Source organism: Heptranchias perlo, chromosome 16 (assembly GCF_035084215.1).
Source record: "Heptranchias perlo isolate sHepPer1 chromosome 16, sHepPer1.hap1, whole genome shotgun sequence".
In the NCBI taxonomy this organism is placed as follows: domain Eukaryota; kingdom Metazoa; phylum Chordata; class Chondrichthyes; order Hexanchiformes; family Hexanchidae; genus Heptranchias; species Heptranchias perlo.
The window spans coordinates 23,084,404-23,107,541 of NC_090340.1; the positions used below are offsets into that span (position 1 = coordinate 23,084,404).

A 23,138-nucleotide genomic window follows, 5' to 3' on the forward strand; every position below is an offset into this window, starting at 1 on the left:
CCTCAGGAAAGATATATTGGCCTTGTAGGGGGTACAGTGCAGATTCAGCGGAATTATACCAAGCTTAAAGGGTTAAATTGTGAGGACAGGTTGCATAAAATTTGTTTGTATTCCATTGAAACTAGAAGGTTCAAGAGCGATACAATCAAGGTGTTCAAAATGATATAGGGATTTCATAGAATAAGAACATAAGAAATAGGAGCAGGCGTAGGCCATACAGCCCCTTGAGCCTGCTCCGTCATTCAATAAGATCATGGCTGATCTTCGACCTGAACTCTGCTTTCCCGCCCGTTCCCCATATCCCTTGATTCCCTTATTGTCCAAAAATCTATCGATCTCAATCTTGAATATACTCAACGACTTAGCATCCACAGCACTCTGGGTAGAGAATTCCAAATATTCACGACCCTCTGAGTGAAGAAATCCCTCCTCATCTCAATCCTAAATGTCTGATCCCTTATCCTGAGACTATAGCCCCTAGTTCTAGGCTGTCCAGCCAAGGGAAACATCCTCTCAGCAGCTACCCTGTCAAGCCTCTTAGAATCTTATATGAGTAGATACAGAGAAACACATTCCTTTAGTAATGGAATCCAGAACAATGGGGCATCATAAAATTGGAACTGGGACATTTAGGTAAAATCGGGAAGCATTTATTCAGAGTTGTAAAAATCTGGGACTCTTCCCCCAGAAGGCTGTGGATGCTGCGTCAATTAAAATTTCAAGACTGAAATTGATAGGCTTTTGTTAGGTAAGGGTATCAAGGGATTCGGAGCAAAGGTGAGTAAATGGAGTTCAGGTGCAGATCACATATGATCTAATTGAATGGTGCAAGAGGCTCGAGGGGCTGAACGGACTACTCCTGTTCCTATGTTCCTACTGTTGTTTGATGCAGACACAATTTGATGCTAGATGCTATAATGGAGTTGGCTGATGGGAAGAGAGAAATCTTTAGAAAACATTTTATTAGAGGTATTTTGGGTACCTTTTACTTTTTTTAGTAATTGTTTCTTTCTCTGCCTCGCATGAGGACAAGACAGGCACAAGGCCTTCTGCCATGCTGTTGCTGATGATGGCCCTAGTATGTGGCCACCAGAAGATGCCAAAGATCTTACATACGTGATTCTTCCTTCTGATTTTTTTTCCCTCTACTTGCTGAGATACCACAACTTCCTCTCTCTGCCATTCTATGTGATGAAGATAGCTGCAAAGTATTCAGCCCTGATTTTAACTCGTGGAACAGTCATGGCAGGTGGGGCGGGAGGGTACCCTCTGTGGTGAGTTGAATGTGAGGCCAGGCCATTTTTTTTTTAACACTCAGCCCTCATTTGAATTCAACCGACCTGTCTCCTACCCAAAACCGGCGGAATGATGTCAGGACTGATGCGTCCGGGGACCCAAGGGAACAGCTCACAGCATAAGGGTTACTGCTGGGATGAGGGTCTGAAAGGAGCTGCTGGTGTTGGGAAGCAGAGGGAAGGATGGGGCTGAGGAGACTCATGGACTCCTTGCGGGGCCTGGGGCGCAATCCTCCTCTGGGTCCACAAGTAATCCTCAAGAAAAGTTTAGAAGAAAGTTACTTACCGTGGCCACTGGCCACCCTGCTGCCTCCTGCCAAGTTTTGCTAGTGGATTTGGCGCTGCGCAGCCCTTCTGTTTCCCAGAGTTAAAGTGGAGTCGCAGCATAATTGGGCCGTGACATTCGCATTTTAAGTAGGTCCTCGCCTGCCTGGGGTGGGTGGCACTTCCGTCCCTGAAATGGCGGTGGGTGGGGACAAGTTAGGAATGTGGCGCGAATATCCCTGACTGCCATTTTAACAACTTGCCGGTCAGGCTGGGTTAAAATTTGGGTTTTACTGTTTGCTTTTTCAACAGGCAAGTTGATGTTTATGTGGTTCAGTGGGTAAAGAAGCATTAATTGTATGGCGTCCTGCTCAAGCCTGCATCCACCCTTACTCCCTGGCAGAAGGAGAGGTTTCGATTCTAAATGCCTCCTCTGCTTTAAAGAGGTATCTTGCTGTTTTATATAATCTATTCTTACATGCATCATGATTTGGTTCCTTCTTTTCCTTTGATATTTGTGAGAATTTGTATGGACTTCATTCTGTAATTTAAGTGGACCTCCCAAGTTACTAGAACTAAACAATTGAGTCCATTAATAATTATCTAGATAGTTCAGAGGGATTAACTGTAGTGAAAGTAAATAGCATGCTTAACCATTTGAAGGCCAAAGTCATCTTCTGAGTCTAGAGACAAGTAGCCCAAATGTAGCAATTTATTTTTCTGCCTGGCCGGTTAAAGAAATTAGTGCTGTACAACTATAACGATCAGCAAACATCACCATTGTTTTGTGATACCTTAGTATGAAGTTCTCTTATTTACATGCACCTCTCGCTTTCAAAGAGTTAAATGGGCACACCAAAATAACTAGCACAGTAAGTGACTACTAGTTTATTCTACCTACCTTTGCCATGACTTAATCAAATGTGAGGTTGAAGTGTTGATCCTGGACAGAATTAGTGTTTACTTCTTCAGACTCGAACAGGCTAATGACTTCAATGTTTATATTTGGTCAATGGGCAGAAAAGCATTAAAGGTTCCATTTAGATTCATTCCATGTAATCAATGAAGAAGAAAATCCCTGCTAATGCTAGAGTAATAAAACTGCTATGTTAATTACAACATCTGTAGAAACAAACAAAAAGCCATTCTTGCTGTGTGTGGCCTATTGTTTATCATTTAGTGTTTCCTTTTGATTGTACAAAACTGTTACAATTGGTTGTCATCTGGGAATCTGCATTGTTTTTAGGTATTTTGTGGTTTTTTTTATCTGACTTCATGTTTTGCTATGATAATTGGTTAGAAAATGAATTTATTGTTGACAAATTTGGGTTGTACTAAAACTCCCACTATAATGGGAGCTTTGAATAATGGCTTGAAACCCATTTAAAATATTATAGTTGCTTTGGAACAGTTTTTTTCTCAAACTGTAAGGGCTTGAAAGAGAAAAAAAATTATTGCCCTGAAACAATTAGAATCCATGATACTTAATGCCATCAACTTTAGCAGTAATCAATAAGGAAAAGAGCAACATGCAGAACAAATTCAGTGTATTTTTAGTAATATTTTGTTTGCTGTTCAGCATACGATCTTTGCAGCAAAAGCTTGGCCTTTCCATCAGATTTGTACAACCAGCGGATGTGGGAGAAAAGCAGCAGTTGAAAATTTCTCAAGTGTACTTGCCTTGCATGTGTTTTTTTAAGGTTTGCAACTGATTAATACTAAAGTCAGTCATCACTTTAGGGAAAATGTTCACCATTCAAAACAGCGAAACAAGTGTTGCTTTGTTATCATTTTTTTTAAAAAAAAAAGAATATTACACCCACTAAAGTTACGCCACATCTTTCCTGACCTATGCTTGTTTGGAGGAGGAATTGTAGAAAGCCCAAAAGATTGACCTTGTTTTATAACTCCCTTCATGTGTATAGAGGAGAAAAACTGGATTAAACTCAATAACATTTGATGATGCATGTCTCTCCTTTGGAAAAAGATGTGTTTTTCTGTGTGACAGCAGTAGCCACAGGAAATCAGCTCATCTGTATGCATAATTAGGGAAATGGGGTGATTGAAGGTACTGCAGACTGGATCTCGCAGCATTTCTAGCTACTGGTACGGTGGTTAGTGAAAGAATAAATAGCTGACTTGTGTTTATTTCATTGGTCTTAATTTGATTTTTAATTGTGTGAAATAATTAAGAAATTACAGAACTCATGCCCTTATTGGTATGCATTGCAATGCAGTTTTGCATACTGTATTTTCATAATATAATCAAGTTGTTTTCACAGTACTCCTTTTTGCTTTATATTTTTCAGAGTGTTGAAATAACTAATAAAACAAAAACTTCATTTTACTTTTAAGCTATTTGAAAACAACTCACCAGTTAATTCTTTATGTCTTTATACGTTCTGCAAACAGTACTTTTGTTTATTCAGCAATGACTGTTGGTTGTCGGAGTCTCCTTACACTGGCCCCAGCTGACCATATGTGTCATGAGTTAGAATTGTTGGCAACCTTGAGAGGGGGCGGGCAAAAGGCTGGATCACAGCTGCATGCTCTGGGTGCTGGTGTGCTACACTGTATCCATCAACTTTAGCAGTGATCAGTATTCTTAAGGAACTATCCCGGTACCAAGGAGGAAAAGGGGAAATGCCTAATTGGAAAATACAACTGGAAAGGATAGAATGTCATGAAGAAAATGGTACAGATTTCAGCCCTTTTGTATCCTGTATTGTATTTGTATGACAACCTAATCCCACGGGACAAGAGTTTGTCGTAGGCTTGACAGACACTTTCTGATCAGTAGGATTGTGGCCTGTTGTAAAAGGCCAATACCTTTTATTGTGTTGTATTGTTGTGCATACAATATAGCAAGAAAGTGAACTTTTTAATGAAAAAGTTTGATGCATTTTTTCAGACCATGTTATTTCCATCGTTCTTACATTAATGTTTTAAAAAATGAGCCAAATGCTTTGATAAATTGCTTATTTATATACTGTGTAAATTAATTGTGACATAGTTGAATTGCAGCTTAGTTTTCTTGGTGCTCTATTAAGACTGTTGAATAGATAGAGGTGGCAGCTGTAAAGAACATCACATTGTGAACAGAAGAAGTTGTAATTTACTATTTTTAAAAATTCTGTAGCCTCAGAATTGTGAAAATTCAGATTTTTGGCATTTGTTCTTCATTACTTGAGTTGGGATTTCATTTAGTTAAGAACTGTAGCAGTGTAAGCTCAGGCAATAACTTCTTGGCAAGTTTGTGATACTCTGAATCTATGTGCATGGTGACGTGTTTCTGACATTTGTTGATAACTATATTCACTGCTTTTATTCAGGCTAGGAATGGAGATGCAGTTTAGGAATTAGATTTAGTGGTGATGAGCAACTAAAACACTTTCTCACTTCCTGTGGCTTTTCACACTTACACACGTTTGCAGTCTGATACGTAGTCTACATTGCTATTTTTTTCTCTTAATTCTAAACAGGCTTGTTCTGTTATTCGGACTGAGTGAAAGGAGTTTGACCCCATAAGGATATCCAATTAAATTCCTATTTGCTCATGAACGAGCACACACGTTGCTGTCAGGCTGGCAGAAGATGGACTGAACAGAGAACCTCTCCAACTTCAACAATGTCTTTTATTTGTTCTGGAAACTATCCAGGTGGAATGAAGAACAGAGTAAAAATAGCATAGGGAGTTAACATTTTAATTGTCTGTTTTATATTGCATTTCATTTGTTGTCCAGCTTCCATAAAGAATGACTGTCTCAATGTATCATATTTGCAGCTTAGTTTTTTGAAAATGTTAGGGTGGTGGAAATAAGATTGAAGGGTTTTATCCCATCTATAATTAAATGTGGTGGGGGGGGAGTTTTATACTACCTATAATTAAATATTTTGGTGAGAGATGAGTTTTATTTCACCTATAATTAAATGTTTGAATGAGGGGAAAAAATTCTGCTACCTATAAATGCTGGGTCGGGGGGAAGGAGAGTTTTAACCACTTACAATGCAATTTTTTGAGGGGGCTGGGTGGAGGGGGGGAGAAGAGAGTGTATTATACTACCTATAATGCAACATTTTCATTGGGATTAAGAGTTTTATGGCCACCTATAAATGTTTGTGAGGAGAGTTTTAAGCTACCTATAATTAAGGAAATGAATCTTTGAGGGGTTCCCTTGCTCATCCATGCTGTTTATGCTGCCTTTTAGGGCTTTCCACGGCTCGTCTCTCTCTCCTCTGAGCAAGAGAACCCCCATGGGAAATCACCCCCTGGTGTTTTTGGTGGTGGCAGTGGGAACGAGTTTTAATAAATACATATACAGAGTACAAGTATTGCATCCTACTAACATGTTGTAGGAATATAACTGGGTAGTGTATAATAAGGCTTACTGCTAGCAGAAACCATCATGGCCTTTGTTGCTAATATTTCCCACTCGTGGCAGTTAAGAGACCTGTCAAAATACTTAAACTTCGCACTGATAGTTCTAATTTCTGAAATGAGAGTACTGCCAGTGGATAGTGGAACAAGAAATGTTGGTTCAGCATCTAAGTAATCGCCAAACAATTATTCCCTGCTGTTCTCTTTACTCCTCCTCCTCCCCCACCCCGCCCCCACCAATTAAAACTACTTCAATGCAGTAATGACGTTAAACCGAGGCTCTATCTCCATGCTGAGGTGGATGTGGAAGAAATCCCATGGCACTATTCGAAGAAAAGCTGGGGAGTTCTTAGTGACCCGGCCAACATTTCTCCCTCAATTAGATCTGCTAGTGTTGTGTGTTTATACTTAAACAATGATCAAAGAAAGGAAGTAAAGGCATACATTTATATAGAGACAGCCATGTCCTCAGGATGTCCCAAAGCACTTCACAGCCAATAAATTACTTTTGATGTGCAGTCACTGTTGTTATTTAGGCAGTCAATTTATGAATAGCAACATCCCACAAACAGCATACGAATGAACGACTGGATAATCTGTTTTTGGTGGTTGAAGAAAAGCAGGGGAGTTCTCAGTGACCTGGCCAACATTTCTCCTTCAATCATCTGCTAGTGTTGTGTGTTTATACAGGTGTTCCCATGTTATAAAATAGTTTCTAGTCAGGTTCTACTTTTTTAATGGACTTTACTAATGAGTGGACATTGCTAATGATGCTTTGAAATTTCATGATTTTTTGTGAATTTCACCAAATTTGGTACTCCAGAAGCACCTGAAGATTCCTGATCTATCTGTGGTCTTCAGCCTTTTCCACGTTTACTCCTTAGTTTCCCTTCCACCTCTTCGCATTTCATCTGAGTTTCATCTACTCTTCAACTGCATTTCCTTTAACCTCTAGCACTAGTTCAATTCAATTTAAAGAAGGCTTAGGTTACAGTTTTTTTTAATATAAAAGATCTTGGGCTCAATTTTAAAAGGGCGGCGGGATGGCAGTGGTGGGGGGCGGGGGGTGCGTCAATAAGCGCACGGCAAACGCGAATAATAAAAATTTACTGTTCCCCACGCGATCGCGACTTAATTGGTGGCCATTAATCTTGTTTCCGGTATGCCGTCCGAAAGCTGCACCGTGGGCGGAGTGCGCACCCGCATGCCAGGCTGTCAGCTGGAGCGTCTAGATTTAAAGGGCCATTGCTCCAATGGATTTTGCTGGAGTAAGAGCCAGAAGACCCAATGGAACAGCACAGGGGCAAGGCTGCTTCAAGACTCAGCGATGCCTCACTTCAGCTACTGCTGGCTGGAGTGAGGAGGAGGAAACGATTTTACCCGGCCGACGAGGGAGTGCCCTGCCTCTGCCACCAAGGCGGCCTGGCTCGAGGTGGTAGAGAAGGTCACCAGTAGCAGCAACATATCCCGTACTTGGGTCCAGTGCAGGAAGTGTTTCAGTGACCTAACTAGGTCAGCAAAAGTGAGTACACTTACTGATTCTCCTGCATTCCGTGGTGCACGTCAACTCCCCCCCCCCCCCCCCCCCCTCCCCCCACCAACTCATTCTGTACTGCCAAGACTACTCCATCACATCACTCCTCACACCCACTTAAGGCTCATCCTCAGCTTACCTGCACTTCCTCACCTCCCCATTTGTGACCCCACCGCTACCACTCACCCCAATCCTGATCACGTGAAATCTCTGTCTCATACTCACCCTCTGATGCACCTCTTTCACGGTCAGCCTCACCCAAAGCGATGCATTCATCGGTTGGCCACTTCACCATCACTCACACGGCCCTTCTAGGAGAAGAGCATGCAAAATGCACGTGAGAGGGAGAGGACTGGAGGTGGGCCTCTACAAACAGTGGTCGTCACAGACGCGGAGGAGGAGGCCCTGGAGATTAGCCGCACCCTCGAGTGCCTGTCCATTGGGGACGCCGAGACTGGCACCCCACAAACATCTGGTGCCACAAGTTTAACATTCATCACACACAACATGAATTAATGTTAACAATGCTTGGCATGTTGAACACCTCAGTATGCACGTCGCAACGTGGCACGTTGCAACGTGACACATCTGTGATGATGCTTAATATTGCCTTTTGTACTCTTACAGGCCCTTCAACGACTGCAGTGACGGCAGAGGGTGATTCCTCAGAGGAGGCCCTGGCCTCTGAGGGTGCACCATCACATCTTAGCGAGCCATCCACCAGTGCAGATATTCACACCTCGGTGGGTCCTTGTAGTCAGTTAGTTGGGTTGGCAACTGGTGAGTCACCACACACAAGCGAACATGAGCAGACCCTGTTAGCAAGGGCAGCTGTGAAGAGTCCGTGTTGGTGGGCGCACTCCTTTCCAGGCTCTGCTCAGCTGGACGCAGATGCTGAACCCCGGGGGCCATCCTTTAAAAGGAGAATGTTTAAGGGACAGCAGCACACTTGCAAGGCACTGGAACCGGTGCCACGCGCACTCTCCATAATAGCGCAAAGGATGGAGGAGTCCAGCTCCTGCATTAGTGGAAAGGTGACACAGGTACGGGACGGAATCTCTGCAATAGTGTCGCAGGGACGTGAGCAACTGTCTGAGATAGTGTCGCACATAATTACTGAAATGTCTGAGATGGTGTCGCAGTGCGGAAATGTCTGCGATCATGTTGCAGGTAAGTGCGGGAATATTTGCGATGGAGGGAAGGCTAGTCTCCGTTGAGCTTCAAGCACGGTTCACAAAAGAGTCCATTCAGGCCCTGACAATGGCCATGCGGACTCGGTGAACAACATTCTGCCGCCTTAAGCAGGCTGACAAGTACTTTAGAAGTGGCCTTACAAGGCATTACACGTCCTCTAAACTGTTCTCCAGCAGGGGGTAGGGATGATGTGGGCCTGGCCCAGGAGAGGGATATTGGTGAAAGAGGACATAGGAGTGCTCAAAGCGCTGCCACATCTCACCCGTTGCCCTTCTCTCAACCAATATCTGCAATGCTGCCTCCTCTCCAGGTGGCCGAGTCAGCCCCTGCACAGGTGCAGGTGGAGCAGTCTTTGGAGGGGCCATCACGGGCTCCAAAACCCAAAGGACATAGGCCGAAAGCATCTAAGCAGTCCGACCATAGACGTGAGCAACCTGCCGCTACCTCTGCTGCAGCCACAGGGGATGCACCACGTAGAAGCATAGGAAGAGAAAGGCTTAGGGTTTGTGATCACGAAGGGTATGCACAAGGGTGTCTGACAGACTGTCATGTTTTTCATTTATATTTGGTTTTTGTTAAAGTCACATTAAATGTTATCATTCTCACCACTACTGCCACGTATTGCCGTTTCTTGACTGGCTTTTATGATAGCGCCCATTCATGTGCTTCACCATGAATGGTGACACTTGATGCCACCCAGTGTGTCATTTTACAGTGGGTGTATGCGTAGCTGCAGGACTGTTTTGTGCAGGGAGGTGGTGGGGTTTGGGGGGGGGGTGGAGGTGGCTGGTGTTGGCGCTGGTCTTTCCAGCAGGTGAGAGGACTGCACCCTTCTCACTTTCTGATCTTATGAGAACCGTTCACATATGAGTGACTCCCTGGCCTCATGAGCAGCCAGGTGAGCCGTTCCTCTGCCCGTGGGTTTGTCATCCTCCTCAATGTGGATGGTGGATAAGGGGACGTGGCCTCCTCAACCGGTACCCCTCTCTGTTGCGACCTGTGTAGGACACAACAGACTACTGTAATGTGACCCACTCTCACTGGTGCATATTGAAGCACTCCCCCAGAACAAACGAGGCACCAATATCGCATCTTCAGCAACCCTGTCGCATGTTCAATTATAGACCGGTGTGGCTGTTGTTGTATCAACGCTGTTGCTCACTGATGGGGTTCCCCAGAGGTATCATGAGCCACGTGTCCCCAAGGAGCCAGCTCTTAAGGGTGTTCGGTGTGTGGAAGAGGCCCGGGATGTTGGATTTCCTCAGAATGAACAAATTGTGGCAGCTGCCAGGGAATCTGGTGCACACGTGACAAAATCCTTTGCGGTGGTCACAAACGAGCTGAGTGTTGATGGAATGATACCCCTTTCTATCGATGAACAGTCCTGGCTTGTGTCAAGGTGCTCGGATTGCTACATGCATGCAATCGTACACTTGGGAAGCCAACCACGGAGTGGAATCCCACTGCCCTCTCCGTCTGGCTGAGGTCGTCCATGGGGAAGTTGACGTATTGCGAGGTTCTGCGAAACAAGCTGTCGGTGACCTGCCTTATGCACCTCATAGAATCATAGAAAGATTACAGCACAGAAGGAGGCCATTCGGCCCATCGAGTCCACTTGTGTGCAGATGACTGAGAAACCCCGGCGATGTCACCGGTGGTACCCTGGAATGATCCGGAGGTGAAGAAGTTGAGGACAGTGGTGACTTTAACTGTGACGGGTAACGCGATGCCGCCAGGCCCAGCTGGGAGTGACTCGGTCTGAAGGAGGCTGCAGATGTCTGCGACCACCTGGCGACTCACTCTCAGCCTCTGTATGCACTGCTCTGCAGAGGGTCCAGGAAGCTGAGCCTTGGTCTGTAGACCCTCTGACGAGGGTAGTGCCTCCTGCGACATCGCTCTTTCTGTTGTTGCCCTCTCTGCTCTTGTGCAGATGCCTGTGGTTCCCCACTATTGCCGGTATGTTTTTTGTGTCTTCTACTGTGAAGACAAATACAAAAAATTTGTTTAACGTCTCTGCCATTTCCTTATTCCCCATTATAATTTCTCCCATCTCTGCCTCTAAGGGTCCATGTTTACTTTCGCTAATCTCTTCCTTTTTACCTACTTGTAGAAGCTCTTACAATCTGTTTTTATATTTCTTGTAGTTTACTCTCATATTCAATTTTCTTCCTCTTTACTAATTTCTTGGTCATCCTTTGCAGATTTCTAAAACCCGCCCCATCCTCAGGCTTACTACTCTTCTTGGCAACATTAAAAGTCTCTTTTAATCTATTATCCGTAACTTCTCTCGTAGCCATGGTTGGATCACTTTTCCTGTGGGGTTTTTATTCCTCAAGGGAATGTATATTCGTTGAGAATAATGAATTATTTCTTTAAATGTTTGCCATTGCTTATCTACCTTCATATCTTTTAATCTAATTTCCCAATTTACCTTAGCCAACTGACCCCTCATACCTACATAATTGACTTTGTTTAAATTTAAGACCCTAATTTTGGACTTCAGTCATATTGAGTTTGAGAGTGATGTAGTTGTTTAAATTATGCCTGCATAGTTTAAAGCAGCGTATTCACTTAATATTTTATACCAATTTATACTCTATGCCTTAAAGAAGATTATGGATGAATTGAACATACCGATACTTAGATCAGAATAGTAGAGCTTTATTTTGTATAATTGAAGCTGTGCATATTGGTGGAAATGCTGCCTATTTCTTTTAGCTTTCTTAAAACTAAAGCATTTATATAGTGCTTTGACATATCTCCAGGACATCCCAAAGTGCTTTACATGTATGGATTACTTTTTGAAGTGCACTCACTGTTATGTAGGCCACCATGGCAGTTAATTTACACACAGCAAGGTCCCTGAGAGAGAAAATGAATGAATGACCAGATAATCTGTTTTTGGTGGTGGTGTTGAGGGAGGATTGTTGGCAAGAATACTGGAAGAATTTCTTGCTTTACTGCACTTTTGTTATATTGTTAAGCACTTTAAGAAACTTAAAGCTGGTTCCTGGGTCATGGTCAGGAATATGGCACTAGGAGCTTTTGTCGGGGGGGAGGGGGTGGGGGAAAGGCATGGGCACTTGGGAGTGTAGTGGGAGCATAAGTAAGAAGGGAAAGCCTTGGGTGTTCCAAGCAGGCGGTGGGGGTAGCAGAGCAAGAAGAGGGAGCTGCAAGGGAGGAAGGCATGGGTGATTAGAGGGACTGGGGAGCAGTGGAGGGAAGAAGGCTCATAAATTTATGCAACAAGACATAGTAGGAGGAAGGGGGAAGACATGAGTGCTGGGTAAGGTGTGGGTAGGGGAATGAATGCAGTAGGTCTTGAAAACTGCCCTCCACCCCCTCCCCCCGAAGAAGATTTTATAAAAGGGAAGGACCTCCCCATGATTTTCCAACCTATTATTGAAAGCTTAAGCAGCATTTATACTGGAGTGTAAGCGTTGTTTGCATTTTAAATAATAGAAGCTTCTCCAAAGTTGCGGGGATGCCTTTTAATGAATCGTGCCTCTGCCATGTGCTGGAAAGTTTTCCCCTGATCCCCATTGACTTAAGTTTTACTAGGGTTCCTTGGTGCCACATTTGGTTGAATGCTGCCTTGATGTCAAGGGCAGTCACTCGCCTCACCTCTGGAATTCAGGTCTTGTGTCCATGTTTGGACCAATGCTGTAATGACGTCTGGATCTGAATGGTCCTGGCAGAACTGAAACTGAGCATTGGGACTTGGTCTCCAGAACGATTTGTGGTGGCCACTCCTTCCAATGCTGTCATGGACAGACGTATCTGCGATAGGTAGATTGGTGAGTTTGGTAGGTATGTCCTTCGGACTCTGCCAGCTCGATCAGCGGCGCTACTACCGAGCCACCCTTCGTGTTGGCCTTTGAAGACCCCACCCAGCATGCATTCTTGTTACCCATAGTGCTTCCTCCCACATGGTGTTTAACATCCGCTGAGGGAAGGCAGTAGGTGGTAATCAGGAGGTTTCCCTGGTCATGTTTGACCTGACGCCATGAGATATCATGGGATCCAGAGTCAATGGTGAGGATTGCCAGGAGCACTCCCCACTTACTGTATACCACTGTGCCCCCACATACTGGTGTCTGTTCTGCTGGTGGGGCAGGTTATATCCAAGGATAGTGATGGAGGAGTCTGGAACTTTGGCTGATCGGTATGATTCTGTGAGTATGACAATGTCAGGCTGTTGCATGGCTAGTCTATGAGACAGCTCTCCCAACTTTGGGATCAGTCCCCGGATGTAAGTGAGGATGACTCTGCAGGGTCGTCCTGTCCTGATTCATTGCCTTGGGTTGCATTTGAGTGGTCCATCCAGTTTTATTCTTCTTCTTTGTAGTGGTTTGATACAACTGAGTTACTTGCAAGTCCACTTCAGAGGGCAGTTAAAAGTTAACCACGTTGATATGGGACTGGAGTCACATATAGGTCAAACTGTGTAAGGATGGCAGGTTTCTTTTCCTAAAGGACATTGGTGAACCAATTAGGTTTTTACAACAATTTGACACTTCATGTTCACTTTAACTGGTTTTAGCTTTATATTTCCAGATTTTTCTAAACTGAATTCAATTCTATTTGGGCTGTGTTTGTTATATATTGTTGCTGTGCGCAGCTTTATAGTCCCCTGATTTATAACACTTCGCATTGGAAGCCAATGTTTTTTTTCCGCTGTTATCTCTGGAATTGTATCCGCAAGGTAGCTGCAGTTAGAAGATGACTCACTGCAGGAATTTCTGAAGAAATATACTGATCATCAGTATGCAGGACAAGTAATCAACAAAGTGACTTCAGACATAGATGTAGTCGCTCTGCTGGAGGAATGCTCATGGATTATGGGATGTAAATTCAGAAATGATTCCAAATTATTATCTTCGCCACACCTGTGGTATGGGAACTGGAAATATTTTTCATGTTTCCACACTAATGAGGTCATAATTATTTCGCTGTGGAATATGAAATTGCTTTCCTACTAGTACCTCAGTTACACAAATAAATCAATTCTTGCCTTATGCTTCCTGGCACTTAAATTTCTGCAATTCACAGCATTGGCAGTATACCTCAGTGGCCTTTTGTATGGACTTAAAGTAGAAATTTGTGTTTTAATAGTGTGACTAGTGGTAAAGTTGGACATGTATGTTAGTTATTGTAAATTATGTCATGTGGCTAAAATGCTACATTAGCTTTGTGACATGCTGTTCGATCGAGTTATATTTGGGGTTAGGAAAGGAAACTATAATTGACTACTATATGATATTTCCATTCATAGACTGATGATTCATTTGTAACTTGGTATACTGTGACTTAGTTGATTAATTTAATTGGGGAAAAATTATGTTATCACATGGGTGTTGTCATTCATTATCGTCTATTCTAACATTATTTCTCCCCAAGTGATACTGACTTTAAAAATGATATGTCTGCAGGTTTCTCATTTTTCTGTGTATTTGAAGTAGGGAGCCATGGATCATTGACCTGTTCCCTCGTTTGTTGCATCACTATTGTCTTGATGGTGGACCATAGAATCAGATCTGAACAATAGATAGCTGGCTCACTTCAAAGGTCATTACAGCTTGGATCCTAACTTCATCATGGCTGGATTTAAACTGTAAACGGTTTAATTTAAAAAAAAAACTTGAAATACATTTCAAAGTATAATTGACTGCATCGCACTGCAGTTGGCTTGTGCAAATGCAGCACTTGACACCATGTTTTTATAATTCTAATCAGACAACAGTGCTTGGAAATAAGTTATACTAAGTTTGGAAGGGCAAAAATAAAAACAACTCCACATACATCCTTAGGAAGTGTATGAAGACTGTCTGCATTGATAAATTAAATTGACAGCTGTAGGCTATCTGTTAACAAGGTAGAATTTGAGTACAAATTTACCGCAGTGGCGTATCTTTCTTTTCTTATTCCTGACTAGAAGGCAACCATGATATACTAGTGAGATACTAATGTTTTAAAATGGTGGAACAAATAGTAAGTGATCTGAAAGATTTTTTTATTTTTCCAAAATTAACATAAAATCTGGTAATTTTGAAATTTTTATGTGGTTTTTATCATCATCTCTTTGCCTCCGCCCAAAGTATTATGAATGGAGGACTGTTACCTGTTCTAATGGCCCCAATATTAGAGTGGAGGCGGGGCGGGGGGGCGGGATGTGGTGGTGGTGAATGGGCACGTGGGTAACTCACCCAATAAAAAATGTGCGTTCCCCACGCAATCACTATTCAATTGGTGCCACTTAACGTGGCTTCCAGGTTTGCCGTCCGAAAGCTGTGCAGCGGGTGGACTGTGCACCCGCATCACAGGCTGTCAGGTGGAGGAGCTCTATTTAAAGGGGTATTCCTCCAATGGCTTTTCCTGGAGCAAACACCCACACAGCCCAATGGAGATGCACAAGGGCAAGGCTGCTGCAAGGTTCAAGGATGCTTCACTCCAGGTGCTACTGGATGGGGCGAGGAGGAGGAGGGATCTGTTTTATCTGGCGGATGGGAGGAAGTGGCCTGCCTCTGCCACCAAGAAGGCCTGGCTCGAGGTGGCAGAGGAGATCACCAGCAGCAGCAACATCTCCTGCACCTGGAACCAGTGCAGAAGCGCTTCAATGACCTAACTAGGTCAGCCAAAGTGAGTACACTTATTGATTCTGCTACATTCCGTCTTTCACATCACCACCCCACCCCCCAACTCATTCTGCACTGCCAGCACTACTCATCACATCACTCCTCACACCCACTTAAGGCTCATCCTCAACTTACCTGCACTTCCTCAGCACTTCCTCACTCCCCATTAGTCACCCCATCACTATCACTCAACCCAATCCTCATACAATGTCATGGCTTCGTCTAATACTCACCCTCTGATGCATCTCTTTCACGATCAGCCTCACCCAAACCAATGCAATCATCGGTTGGCCACTTCACCTTCGCTTGCTCACACGTCTGTACTTTCTCCCCTTATAGGAGAAGAGAGCTCAGAATGCACAGGAGAGAGCGAGGACTGGAGGGGAGCCGCAACAGATTGTCATCCTTACAGAGGCGGAATAGGAGGCGCTGGAGCTCAGTCGAACCCTCAAGTGCCTGTCCGTCGGGGACGCCGAGACTGGCACCTGACAAACGTCTGGTGACACAACTTCAGTATTCATCTCACACAATATGAATTGATGTTAACATGCCTTGTCATCTTCAGCACCTCAGTATGCTCATCACAACATGACACATCTGTGATTATGCTTAATATTGCCTTCTGTTCTCTTACAAGGCCTTCAGCGACTGCTGTGACGGCAGAGGGCGATTCCTCGGAGGACCTGCCGGCCTCTGAGGGTGCACAGTCACATCTTAGCGAGCCATCCACCAGCGCAGATACTCACACCTCGGTGGGCCCTAGTCCTCAGTTAGTTGGGTTGGCACCTGGTGAGTTACCACACACACGTGAGCATGAGCAAACACTGGTGGCAGGGGCAGCAATGGAGAGTCTGTGTTGGTGGAAGCACTCCTCTCCAGGCTCTGCTCAGCTGGAAGCAGATGCTGAACCCAGGGGGCCATTCTTTAAAAGGAGAGTGATCGGGGGACAGCAGCACACTTGCGAGATACTGGAACAGGTGCCACGCACACTCTCCACAATAGTGCAGAGGATGGGGGAGTCCAACTCCTGCATGAGTGGAATGATGGCACAGGGACGTGAGGGAATCTCTGAGATAGTGTCACAGGGACGTGAGCAACTCTCTGAGATACTGTCACGGGTAAATGCAGGTATGTCTGTGATGGAGAGAAGGCTAGCGTCCATTGAGCTTCAAACAAGGCTCACAAATGAGTCCATTCGGGCCCTGACAACGGCCGTTCGGACTCATGCTGAACAACATTCTGCCGCCTTAAATAGGCAGACATCTACACTAGCACTGGCCTTACACGGCATCACGCATGTCCTCCAAACTGTTGTCCAGCAGAGTGGTAGGATTGATGTGGGACTGCCCAGGGGAGGGATGATGGCGAATGGCGACATGGAGGTGGGGACGTCACTCAAAGCGCTCCCATGTCTCACCCGTTGCCCCCCTCTCAACCAGTACCCGCAATGCTGCCACCTCTCCAGGTGGCCGAGTCAGCCCCTGCACAGGTGCAGGTGGAGCAGTCATTGGAGGGGCCCTCACAGGCTCCAAAACCCAGAGGGTGTAGGTCCAAAGCATCTAAGCTATCGGGGCATGAACAAGAGCAACTTGCCACTACCTCTGCTGCGGCCGCAGGGGATGCATCACGTAGAAGTAGTTGTAAGAGAAAGGCAAAGATTTTGTGAGCACAAAGGGTATGCCCAAGGGTGTTTGACAGACTGTCATGTTTTTCATTTATATTTAGTTTTTGTTAAAGTGACATTAAATTTTATGATTGTCACCACTGCTGCCACGTCTTGCCCATTCTTGACTGGCTTTTGTGATGGGGCCCTTTCATGAGATTCACCATGAACGGCGACACTTGATGCCATCCATTGGGTCACTTTATAGTGAGTGTATGTGTAGTTGCAGGACTGTTTTGTGCAGGGAGGGGTGGCCGGTCTGGTGTGGGTGCTGCTTTTTCCAGGTGGTGTGAGGACTGGACTCGTCTCACTTTCTGATGTTAGGAGAACCGTTCACATATCAGTGACTCCCTGGCCTCACAAGCGGCCAGGTGAGCTGCTGCTCTGCCTGTGGGCTCCTCCTCCTCCTCCTCCTCCTCCTCCTCCATGTGGGTGGTAGATGTAGATGGGGCCCCCTCAAGCTGCACCCCTCCCTGTTGTTGCCCTCTGTGCTCTTGTGCAGGTGCCTGTGGCACAGCACTGTGTTGTGGAGCTCCAAGTGATGGAGGTGGACGTCATGCCTGGCGAGGCTGGTGATGTTGCTCATCCTTGGCTGTGGTGGTGAATGCAGCCATGGCGCCCCCATCCTGATGGTGTGAGTTTGAACAGAAGAATTATGAGTGGAAAGTAAGAATTTTCAATGAAAACACACAGATCTCGCAGCCAAAACTTTGTATGAAAGAACTGAGTGCCCTGATGCAATAAGTGACCTTTTCTCCCCATCTGTCAAAGAAGTATTTGAATGTCCCACTGGCTGCTGGCTGAAACACGTCTGTTGCAACATGGAGTGTTTCCCACAGCACAGAAAACACGCTGAGGATGCTTCAAAATCGCACCCCTGCTTTAATGTGGAGAAAATTAAGTGGTTCAACTACTTAAACTGTCTGAACAACTGTGTCAAGTATCATCCTGCCGGCTATAATTGCTGGTGGGACTTCCACATTCGGGAGGCGCCGCGCACCCAGTCGCATCAGTGGGAAACCCGAACGTCTGTGGGCAGGAGCCGGGTTCCGAACCCGAACGGGATTTCTGCGATTTTCGGAGCCCCCATCGCACCCGCAATTTCCCGGGAAAGTTGAGCCCAATGCTTCTGGCTCTGTTTCTCCTTGTGCTGCATGTTCAATAGAAATGATTTAGGATGGAATAATGTTTTGATTTAATAGGGTGATGGGTTGGGGGAGGTCAGGATGCCTTATTAACTTGCATATAGTCATACTTTTTAAAAGTTGAGTGTGGCCCATATGTCTTTCCTGGAGGAGGAGTATTTTTAATAATGACTTGGCTTACTTTGATAATTGTGATTTCCCTAAATTACAACAGTGACTACATGTCAAAAGTACGGCATTGGTTGTGAAGTGCATTGGAACGCCATAAGGTGATGAAGGGCTCTATAAAGATGCATTTAAGGGGACGCTAAATAAGCACCTGAGGGAGAAAGGAATAGAAGGGTAGCTTGATAGGGTTAGATGAAGTAAACATAGGAACAGGAGTAGGCCATTCAGCCCCCCGTGCCTGCTCCGCCATTTGATAAGATCATGGCTGATCTGTGATCTAACTCCATATACCTGCCTTTGGCCCATATCCCTTAATACCTTTGGTTCCCAAAAAGCTATCTCTCTCACATTTAAATTTAGCAATTGAGCTAGTATCAATTGCCGTTTGCGGAAGAGAGTTCCAAACTTCTACAACCCTTTGTGTGTAGAAATGTTTTCTAATCTCGCTCCTGAAAGGTCTGGCTCTAATTTTTAGACTGTGACACCTACTCCTAAAATCCCCAACCAGCGGAAATAGTTTCTCTCTATCCACCCTATCTGTTCCCCTTAATATCTTATAAACTTCGATCAGATCACCCCTTAACCTTCGAAACTCCAGAGAATACAACCCCAATTTGTGTAATCTCTCCTCGTAACTTAACCCTTGAAGTCCAGGTATCATTCTAGTAAACCTACGCTGCACTCCCTCCAAGGCCAATATGTCCTTCCGAAGGTGCGGTGCCCAGAACTGCTCACAGTACTCCAGGTGCAGTCTAACCAGGGTTTTGTATAGCTGCAGCATAACTTCTGCCCCCTTGTACTCTAGTCCTCTAGATATAAAGGCCAACATTCCATTAGCCTTATTGATTATTTTCTGCACCTGTTCATGACACTTCGATGATCTATGTACCTGAACCCCTAAGTCCCTTTGGACATCCACTGTTTTTAACTTTTTACCATTTAGAAAGTACCCTGTTCTATCCTTTTTTGATCCAAAGTGGATGACCTCACATTTGTCTACATTGAATTCCATTTGCCACAGTTTTGTCCATTCACCTAATCTATCAATATCGCTTTGTAATTTTATGTTTTCATCTACACTGCTTACAATGCCACCAATCTTTGTGTCATTGGCAAACTTAGATATGAGACTTTCTATGCCTTCATCTAAGTCGTTAATAAATATTGTGAATAATTGAGGCCCCAAGACAGATCCCTGTGGGACTCCACTAGTCACATTCTGCCAATGTGAGTACCTTCCCATTATCCCTACTCTCTGTCGCCTTTCGCTCAGCCGACTTCCTAACCAAGTCCGTACTTTTCCCTCGATTCCATGGGCTTCTATCTTAGCTAACAGTCTCTTATGTGGGACCTTTTCAAATGCCTTCTGGAAGTCCATATAAATAACATCCATTGACATTCCCCTGACCACTACTTTAGTCACCTCTTCAAAAAATTCAATCAGGTTTGTCAGGCACGACCTAACCTTTCACAAATCCATGCTGGCTCTCTCTGATTAACTGAAAATTGTCGAGGTGTTCAGTCACCCTATCCTTAATTATAGACTCCAGCATTTTCCCCACAACAAATGTTAGGCTAACTGGTCTATAATTCCCCGGTTTCCCCCTCTCTCCTTTCTTAAAAAGCGGAGTGATATGTGCAATTTTCCAATCTAGAGGGACAGTTCCTGAATCTAGAGAACTTTGAAAGTTTATAGTTAGGGCACCTGCAATGTGCTCACCTACTTCCTTTAAAACCCTGGGATGGAAACCATCTGGTCCTGGGGATTTTTAAGGAGGGAGGAGGCTCATGTAGAGCACGTACTCCAGCATAGACCAGTTGGGCTGAATGGCCTGTTTCTGTGCTGTAGTTTTGATGTAGCTCGATATAAATGCAAGTTCTTTATTTTCCTTATTGCTAGCAATCTACCGTACTTAGTTTAAGATTAGGTTAGCATTTCAAAGAGATAAGTGAAAACCTTGGGTGAATGCATTAATGGGAAGCATAAAGTTAGTGAGTTTGTTTGCCTTTCACTAGCAGTACTGTATGCAAACATAAAGCGTATTGATAATGCATTTTACATCCTAGAAACTGAATAACAAAACTCATCGTAGTGGGTTTTTTCCCATGTCATGTTGTCAAATCGGTTGTGTTAGACCCCTCGAAGTCACATTGTGATATAAAGGGATCATTAGGCAGTAGAAGCAGTGCAGAGAAGAGCAATGAAGATGACTCTCCATATCTAAGGGACGAGCTTTGAGGTGCAATTTAATAAACTAAGGCTCCTTGACCTTGAAAAGGATTGTCAGAGAGAATCTTACAGAAATCTTGAGCACTGAGAAGCCAGTGGAGTGCAAAAGGCCAGGAGAATGTGTAATCTGAAGCCTATCATGTGTGGTATCTGTGTGATATGGGAAATCCTGGATGACTTGTGTGTCTTTTTTTTGTTATTTTTCCTCAGGATATAGGCAATGCTGACAAGGCTGTATTTATTGACCATGTCATATTGCCCCGAGAAGGTGGTGGTGGGCTTTCTCCTTGAACTGCTGCAATTCTTATGGTGATGGTGATCTCATATGGTGTTGGGTAGGGAATTGCAGGATATTGATGCAGCAACAATGAAGGAATGGCAATATATGTCCAAGTCAGGATAGTGTGTGACTTGGAAGGAACATAGGATTGATGGTGTTCCTGTAACATTGCTGCTCTTGCCCTTCTCAGTGATAGAAGTTGCAAGGGAAGGAGGTGCTGTCAAAGCAATATTGGTGAGTTGCTGCAGTGCATCCTGTAGATCATACATACTGCAGTCACAATGCGCTAATGATGGTTGGCAGGGGGAATAATGAGTTGATTGGCAGGGGCACCATCAAGTAAACTGCTCTGTTCTGGATAGTGTTAAGCTTGAGTATTGTTGCATCTGCACTTATCCAGGCGAGTGGCAAGTATTCCATCACACTCTTGACTTGAATCTTGTAGATGGTGAAGAGGTTTTGTGGGATCAGGTCTCTGCTCATCTCTGTGCTATCAGGGATTTCTTGGCACTTTCCCAGTGATGGAAATGTACCTGCACCTATTGTCAGCACTGGCCCAGTATTCCCGTTAGAATGAGGCAGGAGTGGACACATGGCCTCCCGCCTTATTTGTTGGGTGTCCCATCGTGGTACAAGGCCTGCATTAGACCCCGGCAGACTGGAGGACCAATGGAGGTTTCTGGGGCGGGCCAAAGATGAAGTAGGCAAGTTTCTAATTTTAGTTACACCATCTTCCCCAGAATGATCTTAATGCCATAGGCCCTTCCAGCGACTGCCGTCCAGCAGCAGCCAGAAAACGCTGGTGGCAGCAGCCAGCACTTCTGTGTCCTGCCTGATGTTCAGGTGCAAGGCCAGTCAGCGGGCCTGTGGCAGGTGTGTGATCGGACCATGCAATTGGCTTAGGGCAAAGAAATCATGTGATTTTTAATTATGATGGGAGTAGCGCACCTGAGGTGTACTCTGTCTGTTGGGTGCCCATTGGGCATCCAAAGAGGAAAATTGGTTCTTATAGATAAAGGAAAATAGATGCAGTAGTTGTGGTGTATCTGAATTTTCAGAAGGCATTCAATGAGTTTTCCAGTGGAAAGCCAATTACAAAAATTCAAGCATTTGTTATAAGAGGAAATGTAGTAGATGGATAGAAAGTTGGTTGACAGACAGGAAACGAAGGGTTAGTGTTCATAGTTGTTGTTTGCATTCAAAAATAGTTGGAAATGTTATACCCGGGAGTCAGTGTTGAGTCCATCTTTTAAGAAAAGAATAGACAAACATTTGAAGCGGAGGAAGGTGCAGGTCTATGGGAACAGTACAGGACAGTAGGATTATTTTTGGATTGCTCCAGCTAAGAACCAGCACAGACATGATGGGTTGAATGGCCTTCTTCTCTATTGTAAACTTCTGTGGTTCTAAGATGGGTTTGAGCAAATAAACCCAAAACAATATTTGAGACTTGCAGGGGCAACAGAAAAAGACACAGTTTCAAGGTTGTGAAGGGGAAATTTAGGACAGATATTAAGAGTTATTTCTTTACAGAGGGCGGCAACAGCTGGAATGTGTTTCTAGTAACAGTGGTTGAGGCTAGAGCACACAACACATTTAAGAAGCAGCTGAATATTGTAATGGGAAAATGGAGGGATGAGACCAAATGGGCTGAAGGGTCCTCCTGATCTGAACCTATCTTGTGGGCATCAGAATAATTGTATTTCATGATTAGAAGTGTTATCTTGAGGCATAAAATATAAAAGCCAGGCAGTAATGATGAGCAAATGTAAAACCGTAAGACCTCAGTTAGAGCACTGCGTGCAGCATTGGGCTCCACACTATAGAAAGGATATTAAAGATTTAGAGAGGGAACAATGCAGATTCACTAGGATGCTGCCTAGTACGGGGAAATACAAATACAAAGAAATAGAATTATTTTTTCATTCAAACAACACAGATTATGGGGCTATATAATAGAAGTGTTTAAAATTATGAAAGGATAGGACAGTGTGGATAGAATCAGATTGTTTCTAGTAGTTATGGGGTCAAGAACAAGGGGTTATTGATACAAGATTAAATGTAAGAGAATTAGAATAGAGAGCAGGAGAAACTACTTTACACAGAGTTGTGAAGCTGTGGAATGCACTTTAAGGGTTAGTAGTTGAGGCAGAAACTATCAACATTCCAGATATGGATAGATAGGTGAAGGAAAAGGAGTTGAAGGGATATGGGAACGGGGTGGGTAAATGTGTTTAGGACTATTGGCTCGTGTGGAGGGTAAATGCCAACATGGACTGATAGGGCCGAATGGCTTGATTCCATGTTATAATTTTTGCATATAACAGTATGGAGGAAAACATAGAATTTTTA

At 44.3% G+C, this 23,138-nt stretch overlaps 1 protein-coding gene across 3 annotated transcripts in view; it reads left to right on the forward strand.

Annotated features, from left to right (window-relative positions):
* The first annotated feature begins 4,102 nt into the window (after nucleotides 1-4,102).
* The window catches only part of plekhg4 (pleckstrin homology domain containing, family G (with RhoGef domain) member 4), a 211,178-nt gene continuing 192,142 nt past the window's right edge, over nucleotides 4,103-23,138 (forward strand). For all 3 annotated transcript variants that reach the window (XM_067997802.1, XM_067997803.1, XM_067997804.1), the window contains exon 1: nucleotides 4,103-4,254. In XM_067997802.1, the coding sequence (XP_067853903.1) occupies nucleotides 4,243-4,254 (12 nt within the window). In that variant the 5' untranslated portion in view covers nucleotides 4,103-4,242. The remainder of the gene's footprint in view (nucleotides 4,255-23,138) is intronic.